The sequence below is a fragment of the Rhagoletis zephyria genome, unplaced genomic scaffold (assembly GCF_001687245.7).
Source record: "Rhagoletis zephyria isolate East Lansing unplaced genomic scaffold, Rhagoletis_zephyria_1.1 Rzeph_scaffold_01135, whole genome shotgun sequence".
NCBI classification, from domain to species: domain Eukaryota; kingdom Metazoa; phylum Arthropoda; class Insecta; order Diptera; family Tephritidae; genus Rhagoletis; species Rhagoletis zephyria.
In genome coordinates this window covers 48,934-61,527 of record NW_016158219.1, presented here as the reverse complement: position 1 = coordinate 61,527, position 12,594 = coordinate 48,934, and the positions used below count along the sequence as shown (strand labels likewise).

Genomic DNA, 12,594 nt, shown 5'->3' with positions numbered 1-12,594 from the left:
TGATGAATTCACAAAATAACACAAAATTCACGTTTTTCATAAAAATATAATTGTACAATGGATTACTCTTCATTAAGCATTGATATTATATTTAACATACATTTTGTTCATAAATAACACATAATTATATACATTTTATCCTTGAAAAGAAGTTTTTCTAATAATGAGTCGAAATTCCCCACAGTAAGTGTTGGCGTGCGCGCAAACCGGGAACGCTGCACACAACCCAAAAGTATTCCTCGGGGGCCGATTTGTGAAAAACTGCGAAAAGGTTTATTAATGTATATACTGTGCTTTCAACTAATCGCTTCCAATAAAGTTTGGCTGCAGCCAACTTTTGATTCAACTAATCGCCTCTAAAATTGCCGGGAGAATTGCCTCATGCGAACACGGTATTAGCTATAACACCGACCTTATGCCCGTATGATATTAGGTTCGCGATCCAGAAAATAAAGGTCGCGCCATTCGTGGACCGCTAACCCTCTCTTCGTCGATTTGACAGCATCCACCCATTCGCTAACGTCACACAATACTTTTGTTTACATTTTCTGGTTCGTGACACTTTAGGTTATTTCAACTTTACAAATTTACAAATTGGAAAGATTTTGAGCGTTGTTTTGTTTTTTGTGAAAACTTATAAAAAAGTTATAAATTAAAGAAAAAAATGAGGTGTGCAGTGATTAATTGTGCTAGTGTTAGTGCCAAAGGATCTGGGTGCAGTTTTTTTACTTTTCCGGCCGACATTGAGTTGGTGGAAAAGTGGATCCAGTTCTGCCGGAGACCAACGGATTTCAACGCCCGAACCAGCGTCATCTGTGTAAAACACTTCACCACTGATGACTTCGAGAACGAGCTACCTACGAGAACCTATAAATTGAATCCGGCATCAGATCACATGCAATAAACGGCAACATTTCATTACGATGTATTTTTTATTTATTTGTTATTTGAAAATATAACACGTTCCCCTGATAAAGCTTTTTATTTATACATACTGACCTTCTGCTTCCTACCGGAAATGTTAAGCCGTATGCATAAAAACTAAGCAATTGCTTTTTTCTTGAAATTGCATACCTTTCACTTAAATTTGTTTGAACATAATATTTGAATTATTAATAAACAAGCACATGTACTTATTGCCAATAACAATTTCTATTTTATTTAGTTTTAAACTTTTCTTTATATATTTATGATTACATAAATCGGTTCTCGTTTTATTACACAGGATCATCTCTACTTTTTATAGAATATTTTGAAAAAAAAGTGAAACTAAGTGAAGTAATTTTATTATTGGCAGAATTAGTGTCTAATCCTACGTGACTGCTTCTAAAAGCTATCGTGTTTCACGTGGCATATAAGACTTAATTTCATTATTACATTAGTGTTTTTTATATGTATGTATATGAATAGGATATTATATATTTATGTATTTAAAAACCCACAACTTTAAGACCGCGCATCTGAACTTGTTAAAATCTTGCCGTGTCACAAACATATTCGTTATTATGTAAGGAAAACTACGAAGAATATGAAAAAGAATATCAGTACTGCGAAGATTTTTATCATCAGTTTGGAAGTACTTCAATATTTCACCATGCGCCGCTTCTATGTTCAATTCGGCATCTTGTATGTTTGTATCGATACGCTCCACAGTCTCCTCTTGCTCCTTAACCATATGTGCTGATTGTTGAAATATACCGCCTAGCTCGACAATAGTCGATTCAATGTTCTGCATAGTCTCAGCCCGCTGTTGCACGTAACTATCGGAGTCATCATATAATGCAATCTGCTGCTGCGTCTGTATTCCACTACCTCCGACTGCACCCAGCAATGGTGTTGTATCACTTGCGGCCATGTCAATGCTTACGGCCGTATTCTCTTCGCTTAACAGCAAGGAGCCCTGTTTCGCTGTACTCGAGCGAACAGTGCTAGCAGCAATTGGTGACTGCCCGAATTGATCCCGACGCGCTTTTTGTTGTTTGAGATTTTTTATACGCACTTCTAGTATCTGTTTGAAGTCGGTGCCCATGCTGGCTAATTTAGATTGTAACGCATACACCATGATGTAAGTCAATTCTTGAATCTATTGCGGTCGATCATCAAAAAGACTCTTCTTTTTGGCCACTGCAAAAGAAAAGGTAAAGTAATATTTATAATTAAGAACACCTATTCATTTTATACTCACGCATTGTCAATTTTTCCAACTTGGCATATGCACTTGCTATGTTTTTGCCAATATATTTGTTACCATCATAAATTCCTTTCATACGTCAATTGTTTCACCATAGCCTGTAAGAAATGCGTAAACATAATAATGTAAACGTCTTCAAATGCACTTCTACTTCTAACTTACTTGTAAGTCTCTAATCTGTTGCTCGTACATAAATTGCGTCTGCGTCGAGGTCTCTATCCGATTGCGGCCTTGGTTTACATTGGCCTTATCCGACAACTGGCGTATGATAAGCTGCGCCATTTCCAACTCATTTGACTTTTCTTTGAACTGATGTTCAACATCGGGAGCACGTTGCTGCATTACATCTAACAGCCTTTTCATTTCATCCAGATGAGCCGCTTGATGTGGCCAACACCCAAAAGGTTTGTTTACAAAGTGCATTTTTGAGTAGTTGAACAAATGCCAGTGGGCAGCTAGCGGGTCAGTTGCTGGCAACAATTTGCAGGCTTGGGCCAGCGTTTGTTGCGGCTGCCGGAAAAGTAGCTAAATAATGAAAGTAATTATATGTATAGCGGAGTAGGAGGTTTTCCTTTATTTTAAAAGCTTGCTTACTGATTTCACTAATTGACGACGATGCAACGATCACCGCGGAATCGTTCTGCAAATTGTTACCAGCAACTGACCCGCTGGCGGCCCGCTGGTATTTGTTCAATTACTGAAAAAATGCAAATCATTATAATGATTGCAGTGTTTTAACACTTTCAGCGATTTGCATTGCATTTAAGAAGTACACATTCTCTACTTTTAAACAACCAATTTACCATTTAAAATTAAATAATTCCGTAAATCCGCGATTTATTATGCACTTTGTAAACAAACCTTTCAATTTCGCCCCAGCTGTTCGATTTTTCTTCTTTTTCTTATTGAATTCGTCTTTGCTCTCTCATTCTGGTATTTTTTGACGTCACGGCCAGTTGCTCTCAGCTCGATTGGCGCAATCTTGTATTCTATCATTCTTAGGTTCATTCCTTATCTTTTTGGACTAAAATCTGAAAAGTGTCAAAATGCCAGAGCGTAAGCAAAATGCGCTCACTAAAAGAGAATAACAGGAAAAGTAAAGGAACGCAAAAAACCAAATTTTTAGTCCAAACAATGGCAACAACAAAGCTAACGTCAAATAAGAATTTAAATGTATGTACAAAACACATTCACACAAGCACAAGCACAATAAACACTTACTATATCAATTATTTTTTGCCTCCTTCCAATTTCAATTCACTGTTTTTACTTTTTAGATTGTTCTTACTTTTTGCATATTTAATTTCCGTTAATTTAAATTTAGTTGAGTTTGACACTTTTCAGGATTTTGCCAGAAAAAATTCTTCTGACTAAATCTGGCTACTTCGGACTGATGAGAGTCACTCTCACTGGGTGTTGCTCTCTCATTTTAGCTGTCATTTCCGAGTTAAGGAACGCTTTTTGGACTAAATCTGACTACTTCGGACTTTTTCTGACTATTTCCGGGAGATAACGAACGCTCCTATTACGTTTTTTTCCTTGTATTTTTCATTTGAAATACAAACCAAAAAACTAACGAAAGTCATAGTACAAAAACAATTCGGCAATGTGTTAGAGAGAAACAAATTTTGTGTGAAAACAGCTGAGTTTCTACATATCCTTACCGAGATTCAAATAAACGAAATTAAAATTTGCGTAAAACGGTTTTGTAACATTAAAAAATTAAACTAAAGTGGCAAGACAGTAACGTATTTAATTTAATTGTATTTCCATATTGTTTATGCTAAGAAAATAACTCGTCTGGCAAAATGCAAACAGCTGTGTGAGAAAAACGAACGAAATACAGCCATCTGTCAAAAAACCTAACGAAATACAAGTTGGCCGGACTGTTTTTAACAATCTAGTTTGTTTTTCGTCAGTTTTTCGTTTATTTTTTGGTATATAGCTTACTCCCTTACACAAGTACTGAAATCGTATATAACTTTCTCTCTCTTTCAACATACAGTGTAAAATACACTCGAAATACAAGAAAAAACGTAGTATCATACGGGCATTACTGGCATCGCTAAATTGGAGCGCTAAGCGTTGCGTTTTCCATTGTCAACGAGTGTCAGCGCGCGCTATCCCCAAATCAACGCTATGTAATTTTTGACGTTTTTCACTTTTTGTTCTTTCTCTTTCTTTCCGTCTTCTGCATCCAACTTCAACACGTAATGCCCTGTCCAAAATTAAAATTTCATTTGCTCGGCGCTAGCGCCGCGTTATATGCTCCATAGAAATTGTACGTTCATGAGGATTTTTGACAGTTGTTTGGCGCTTAATGCGCCAATTTAGGGACGGCAATTACGGCGCGATTACATTAGACAATGCTGTTAAGACAATAAAGACATACGTATTAGTTGTCAAAAACGCTGATAATTGTCTCCGTGGCGTAGGCGTCCTGACAATAGTTATGACAATTAATTTTGAACAAAATGTCAGATGTGAACGTTGTATTATAATATGCATTTCGCGCTTAAAACTAAAAATAAAGAGAGACATACACATCAGCGTTTTTTCAGTTATTATAGTTCTTTTGTTACGGTATTCTCTCATTTCTTCCACAAGACGTCAAAATCACTGCATACGTCAAATCACTGTCACTGTTCAAATTCAATATCTAAGTTAGGCTGACTTCCAAAACGTATCACGGTGCAGCGAACAAAGGTGGCGCCGTCAGTGGTACCGCTACTTTGGTTTTGCCGATTTTGACAGTTGTGGTAATTTGTAAATAAACCTTTGTTTACAAAACAGCGAAAGATAAATTTGAATTATAAGTGAAAAATCAGTTTAAATTGTGTTAATTTGCAATTTGTGAGTGATTTTTGAGTTGAAGACTGCGTAAAAACTAATAAAATGAAGAGCTGTGTGTTAAATTGCGACAGCCATCAAGATGCCAGATGCGTAGGTGCAAGTGTAGCGCTGGGACGAATCGCTGCATTTTGTGTACATAGGACACANGAGTGATTTTTGAGTTGAAGACTGCGTAAAAACTAATAAAATGAAGAGCTGTGTGTTAAATTGCGACAGCCATCAAGATGCCAGATGCGTAGGTGCAAGTGTAGCGCTGGGACGAATCGCTGCATTTTGTGTACATAGGACACAGCAAAACCGTTCTCGAAATGTTTCTTTATTATGCCATTAACAGCATTTCCTCACAATGATTTTGCTTCTGCTCCCAGCAGAATCCATTAGCAAGTTAGCTAATCAATCCCGCTGAGATGCTGCCGAAGTTTTCTGCACCAAAACGTTTGCTGAAGCAGCCTCAATTGCAAGGCAATGGAGTGCACTAAAATGTTACCTATTCTCTAATAGATTAGGTAAATATGCAATATTTTCGCATTTAGCAAAATTAAAACACGTTTTTCGCTGTAAGGTGAAATGTTTTGGCAGTTTCAACTCGTTCTTCTTTTCGCTCTATTCTTTGTTTACTTGTGGTACTCAAATGTCAACGCACAGGGCGGCGCAATCTTGTATTCTATCATTCTTGAAAACGTATTAATACAATGTTTGAATATTGTTATACTGCGGCATGATTCAATAACACAAGGTTAGATAATTATTGACAGCCACGGTTTGACACTCCCTTGCAAAAGGTTGCATTTACGAAGGGCAGAGAAAAGGGGAGAATGCAATCCCTTGTTGAGAAAATGGTAGTAGAAAAGTACGCAAAGTAGGCAATTAGTAGTGAAATTCCTTTTGTAAATTCTAATGTATTTGCAGGAAATCTGGCAGTTTAAACGAAATATGGAACGAAATATTAAACATCTACGTGAATTACGTAATTTATGTGCTATTTAGCTGTATAAAAAATGCAAAAGGACTCAAAAATAAAATAAAACTACTATTGGATTTATGTAAACATCCAATTTAAAAACAATTTATGTTTTCATCAGTTAAATGTGCTTCATATGCATATACAAATAAACATATTGCACAAAAGCTTATACTTCTATTTCACAGAAAAGCTACACTTTTTCCAAGGAAATTTGCAAAGAAGCAACACTCTGCCACTGCCAAGGGAGCGGTGCGAGAGAGACAACTGTCAGTTTATCGAACCTTGTATTATTGAATCATGATACTGCGGTATTCAAACTGTTTGTATATGCAGAGTTGCGACATATTGCAACTATATACATTGCATATTTTAAATATTCAATATAGCAATGAACAATTTTTCTGAATTTTCCATTTTTAAAACACCAATGTTAACCAATAACACACGAAGCATCAACTTTGTTTCTGATGCGCTGATTGCTCTAGCGATGCGTTTCGATAACTTTTCGTATGGACGATCCATACAAACTGTATGGGCATGGAGATATTTTTGTATTTGTATATTTTGTAGTTTTGCGTCATGGAACATTATGCTTTGTACGTATGCATATATAAATGCAATTGAAGTTTAATCGATTTATAAACAGAGTACGAAAATAAACTGTACAAAACAATTCCCATTTGCTCATCGATCATCATATCATTTGTGGTTTTGTACAGTTTTGTACATAGTCAGAAACAAATTGTAAGATTCACTGTCATTTTCCCCAACGAGAAACGTTTGCTTTTCGTTTGACAGTTGTACCATAGGGTACGTTTTATATGTATGCAATTACGTGAAAAATATTTTTTTCTATAAATTTTCATATCCAATTCAATTAAAAAACATTTTTATTTTTTTTTATTCATTGCTGCCATTCGTTTTGTGTTTAGTTATTGCATATGTGTATTTAGGTATATTAAAAAATATTTAATTTTCGTTTTTTTAAGTTTAACAAATTTTCCAGGTTTTATTTTATTGAATATTGAAAACTGAATAAATGAATATAAAAATTTTCAACTCAAAATTGATCGTACATAAATAAATGTAACAAGATATTTTCATAATTCAAAGTATTTTAAGAACAAGTGTTTAACAAGTAATGTGTATCACTACACTACTCCCCTCTTCCAAAAACTTTCATATCTAACAAATTAAAAGTAACTCGCTTCGTCTTGCTGGATGAACTAAGTTTACTTCCATCTAGAAATGCAGGCTTAACTCTGTCTATAGAAATATTTACTAATTTGTTGTGATAATTAATTTTGAACCACTTCGGTGTCTTTTCTATAACCTCGAACGGTCCTTCATATGGTTCCTGTAAACCAGTTCTTTTCCTATCAATTCTTACTAAAACAAATTTGCAATTATATAAATCTTTTGGAATATAAACAAGTGAATCTTTATGATGACATACTTTCGATTCATAATTTTTGAGATTTTGCTTTAATTTATTCAGTACATCAGATGAATCAAATTTTGTTTCAGACCGAACTACCATTTGCGAAGGAAGCCTTAAATTTTCGCCGTATAACATCTCCGCTGCTGTAGCGTGAATGTCTTCTTTGTAGGATGATCGCAAACCCAACAATACTATAGGTAACTCCTCATACCATCTGCTTGCGTTTCCACTAGCCATAATTGATGCCTTTAGTTGCCTGTGAAAACGTTCGACCATTCCGTTAGCTTGCGGATGGTAGGCAGTGGTTGTAATCTTATGACTTCCTAAAAGCTTTGTTAGTTCAGTAAAAATCTGAGAAGTAAACTGTGTGCCCTGATCTGTTGTAATTGTCAGTGGAACTCCAAAACGTGAAACAAATTCGCGGAAGAAAGTTTCTGCAACATTTTCCGCCGAAATATTTCGAAGTGGATATGCTTCTGGCCAACGGGAATTTCTATCGATAATAGTTAAAATAAATTTAAAATCGTGTGATAAGGGAAGAGGTCCAACGATATCCAAATGTATGTGCTCAAAACGTCCTTTTGGAATTGGTATTTTCGAAACTTGAGATTTTGTATGTCTATAAGTTTTACATTTTTGACAGTTAACACATTCTTTTGTCCACTGATTTATAGTTTTGTTCATCCCTGGCCAAAAATATCTACTTGTGATCAACCGACGTGTTGCTTTAACACCTACATGAGCTATATTATGTAATTTCTCAAAAACTAATTTTCGTAACATTTGCGGGACATATGGCCTTGTTGAACTAAGTGACGTTTCACACCAAATTTGAATATTTAAAGAGGGTATTGCTATTAACTCTAGTCTATGCCTACAATTTTGATCATATACTAATAATTTAATTTCTTCATCTTTGTTTTGTTCATCAAATAATCTTCTTAAGTTCAGGTCAGTAGCTTCTAATGCTGTAACTTCAGGAATCCTCGATAATGCGTCTGCAACACAATTTAAATCTCCTTTTATGTATTTAATATCACTAGTAAATTGAGATATGAATTCTAACTGTCTGGTTTGCCTTGGGCTTCTCTCAGCTTTTGAGTTCATAGCAAATGTAAGCGGCTTGTGATCTGTATATACTGCAAAAGATCTACCTTCTAACCAATGTCTGAAATGCTTAATAGTTAAATAAACAGCAAGTAATTCTCTATCAAAAGTACTATATTTACATTCAGACGGGCTTAGTTTCTTTGAAAAGAATGCAAGCGGTTCCTTAGAATGTTTAACTTCCTGTTGTAGAACACCCCCAATAGCTCTACTCGATGCATCTACAGCAATAGACAGAATTGCATTACTGTTGAAATGCGTTAACAGTGTTTTCCTAGCAAAACTCTCTTTAACTTGCTTAAATGCATATACTGATTCATCAGTCCATTGGAGCACTTTATCTTTGCTCTTCGATGCTTTTGTTATCATGCTATATATTGGGTCAAGCATTGCGGCAAGTTTTGGTATATACCTATGATAGAAGTTCACCATTCCTACAAACTTCTGCATTTGTTTGATAGTTATTGGTTGACCGAAATCAAGAATAGATCGGACTTTTTCCTCTGATGGTTGTATACCCTCGGATGATATGTTATACCCTAGGAAACTGATCTTTTCTGCTCCGAAAATGCATTTAGATGGCTTAATATTCAAACCGTACTTATCTAAACGCTGGAATAGCATATTTAAATGCTTTAAATGTTCTGCTTCGTCTTTGCTAGCTATCAATATATCGTCCAGATAAACAAAAGTAAAATCTAAATCGTGTAACACCTCATTTATGAATCTTTGAAATGTTTGTGCTGAATTTCGTAAGCCAAAAGGCATCCTGACGAATTCGAACATTCCAAATGGTGTGGTTATAGCGGTCTTATGGATATCTTCCTCTGCAACTGGTATCTGGTGGTACGCCCTAACTAAATCTATTTTTGAAAATATTTTCTTATTTTGAAATTCAATATGTAAATCGTGAATGTGTGGTAACGGATATCGGTCGGGTATCGTGATCAAGTTAACTCTTCGGTAGTCGCCACAAGGACGCCAGTCAGTTGCGTCTTTTTTAGGTACCAGGTGCAGTGGCGATGCTCCGTGGGATTTAGATGGACGACATATCCCGGATTTCAGTAAAAAATCGAATTCAGCCTTTGCTATTTTGTATTTGATTGGATCTAAGCGTCTCGGGCTACAGAATGGTAATACTCCATTTGTTATGATATGATGAACTGTCGAATGCTCAACTTTTTTGTTATAATCTGGTTCAGAAATTAATGAAGGAAAATTCTTTATAAGCTTTGTATATTGGTTTTCAACCGAAAATATTTTTGGCAAAGAGATATTACAAAACGCAGATATTGCGTCGACAGACAAGTTAGTTAAGGGATCTATTAACCTCTTATTTTTTATATCTATTAAGAGTCCATACTTCCCTAAAAAATCTGCCCCTATGATGGGTTTAGAAATGTCAGCAATAAGAAATACAAACGGAAATTCCCGACGAAGTCCCAAATTAACATTTAATAATTTCTTTCCATAGGTCGAAATCATACTGCCATTTGCAGCAGTTAAAATAATGTCGGAAGATCGTTTGTGAATTTTGAATTTGGAGGGAAGAAGAACTGAAATTTCGGCACCACTGTCTATTAAAAATTTAAGCTTACTTTCTTTGTCTAATACAAATAAGCGACGTGTTGAAAATTTCAAATTGCCATTGTTAGTCGCTGCAACAACAGCATGTCCTAGTTTGTCGAGTCAGAATTATTTCTTTTAAAGGCACACGGTTCTTCACACTTACGTGCTTTACTACCAAAACGGAAATGGTACCGACAGACCCAATTTTTAGATTGAGACTTACTACGTGACTGGGAATTTTTATTATTACTAAAATACCTCCTTCTTGATCGTGATGGTCTATCATATATTTGCGTTTTAATCTCATTAATGTCCAACTGCAAACGATTAAAACTTTCACACATTTTCGTCGTAACCTTCGCTAAATCTTCCACAATTTTCCCTAAGTCATCAAAATTATTTGAAGAAGTAAGTACTTTACTTTTAACAGCACAAATTTCACTACCACTGGTAATTTCCCAAATTTTATCTGCGAGTTGCAAGAGATCATTAATATTATTTAAATTAGCGCTGGTTAATGCAACATACAAACTTTTAGGTAGTTTCCGCAACCAAATATTTTTTAAGAAAATCGGGTCTATAGTGCTACCCGCTAACTGACCAAGGGTCCTATAATACTCGGAAGGTCTGCGATCCCCTATCTCAGTATCTGACAAAATTTTATCAAGTCTTCTCTGCTCGCTTAAAGAATGTCGGTCAATGAGAACTTTTTTTAAATTTTCATAAGTCTCAGTCTGAGGTGGATTTTGTATAACATCAAGTACATTCGCAATAACTTCTTGAGGCAAGGCAGTTATAACGAACTCGTACTTGGTCGAATCCCTACTAATTCCCTTTGTAGCAAATTGCATCTCGGCATGCACGAACCATGCTTCAGGACAGTTAGACCAAAATTGTGGTAATTTTACCGAAGTAGCACAAATTTCAGACCTGTCATACGGATTACGTATATTATCTTGTGACACCTCACAGGGATCTTCAATATCAATCAGAGACCTACCAAGTCTATCCCCAGCACCTTTTTCTTGAGGAGAACGCAACATATTGGAAGAAGGTTTACAAAAAAAAAAACTGTTCTTTGTATTTAAAAAAAAAAAAAAATAAAATTGTCTAAGTGTAAAATTTAACACAACTAAACTACGCTAACATAAACTTATCTATTTAGATGTTTTGATTGGTGACGGTTTAAAGACTGGATGTTTTGTGGTTGTTGTTAAGGTTACAGATGTTGGTGGCTGTTGCTGCTTCTATACGGCCGACTATAATTGCGACTGCTGTTTCTGTGACATTTGTTGATATTTTGTACTTGTTGTTGTTGTTCAGCGTCAGCAAAACTACTTGGCGAGTGCTTTAAACGCGATGAGGATGGATGATAATAGACAATTGTCGATGTGACAACGGCAGAACTTTCCTGTTGGCGTTGTTGGCGTTGTTGTCGTGATGTCTGCTTATGTTGCTTTTGTTGCCTCTGTTGTGACTGATTGTCGTCGTGGTAACGATGCTGACGCAAATATTGTTGTTGATAATGATGTTGCTGCACAAATGGCGATTGATGTTTGCGTTGTTGCTGCTCTCGTTCTCGTTCCTGTTCTTCTTGCTGTTGCTGTTGCTGCTGATGGAGCTGTTGCCCGTCGTCTTGCTCTGCTTGCAATCGCTCCTGATGCTGCTTTGCAGCTGAGACTGCTCGTATTGCTGAAGTGTGCGCCGTTATTCGCCCTCGTACACGGGGCGACTGGAGTAGTCGAAATCGGACGCGTTCACAAGCGACGTTTTCATATGTATTCACTAACTAGATGCAATGCAAAAATTCTTTGCAATCTTAATGCAATACTATAAAATCGCCGCGTCTATTCGTCGTCGTTATTGTTTTCAAAAATGTTGTTGGACGCGCCGTATCGCGTTCGTAAGAGTTGTAATAATTTGTGGTTGCTTTTGTTATTGTAGCCGTTGTCGAATTCAATTTCGACAAATGTCCTCGAAAGCGATTTTCACGTTTCTAAATTTTATCTTTGTTAAAAATTGCTCCTGGCAGGATCGCCAATTTTAGGTATATTAAAAAATATTTAATTTTCGTTTTTTTAAGTTTAACAAATTTTCCAGGTTTTATTTTATTGAATATTGAAAACTGAATAAATGAATATAAAAATTTTCAACTCAAAATTGATCGTACATAAATAAATGTAACAAGATATTTTCATAATTCAAAGTATTTTAAGAACAAGTGTTTAACAAGTAATGTGTATCACTACATGTACATACATACATATATTTTTCTCTGCACGATTCATTTCGTTTGTTGTTTCGTCTGTAACTACTAAACTACTGTAGTGTACTACCGCCAAAGTGAACTCAGCCGTTTTGTTTTCGTATTGCACCGAACTGTTGAAGTAATAAAGGAAACGAAATAGTAACGTACTATATAGTTTATTTTCGTGCCCTGTTTATAAATGTTATCGTTATTACGTCCAT

At 35.7% G+C, this 12,594-nt stretch overlaps 2 protein-coding genes and 1 pseudogene across 2 annotated transcripts; all 3 read right to left on the bottom strand.

Annotated features, from left to right (window-relative positions):
• Positions 1 to 624: 624 nt before the first annotated feature.
• Positions 625 to 2,244, bottom strand: LOC108362887 (syntaxin-5-like; annotated as a pseudogene).
• A 7,321-nt stretch (positions 2,245 to 9,565) lies between these two features.
• On the bottom strand, positions 9,566 to 11,191 carry LOC108362882 (uncharacterized). Its single transcript, XM_017616036.1, has 2 exons — positions 10,871 to 11,191; positions 9,566 to 10,837 (listed from the first exon to the last, which is right to left on the bottom strand). The coding sequence occupies exons 1-2, from the start codon at positions 11,166 to 11,168 to the stop codon at positions 10,233 to 10,235; spliced, it is 903 nt and encodes a 300-aa protein (XP_017471525.1). The 5' UTR covers positions 11,169 to 11,191; the 3' UTR covers positions 9,566 to 10,232.
• A 153-nt stretch (positions 11,192 to 11,344) lies between these two features.
• Positions 11,345 to 12,594, bottom strand: LOC108362886 (putative cyclin-dependent serine/threonine-protein kinase DDB_G0272797/DDB_G0274007). The gene is made up of 2 exons (XM_017616041.1): positions 12,589 to 12,594; positions 11,345 to 11,914 (listed from the first exon to the last, which is right to left on the bottom strand). Exons 1-2 carry the CDS (start codon positions 12,592 to 12,594, stop codon positions 11,345 to 11,347), a joined length of 576 nt encoding a protein of 191 aa, XP_017471530.1.

Bases quoted from the DNA above. Each gene is read 5' to 3' on its own strand.
- LOC108362882 (XM_017616036.1), bottom strand. From the start codon at position 11,168: ATGTTGCGTTCTCCTCAAGAAAAAGGTGCTGGGGATAGACTTGGTAGG. The intron at 10,838-10,870 runs ATCCACCTCAGA...ATGAAAATTTAA, and splicing joins TGTACTTGATGTTATACAAA to AAAAAGTTCTCATTGACCGA.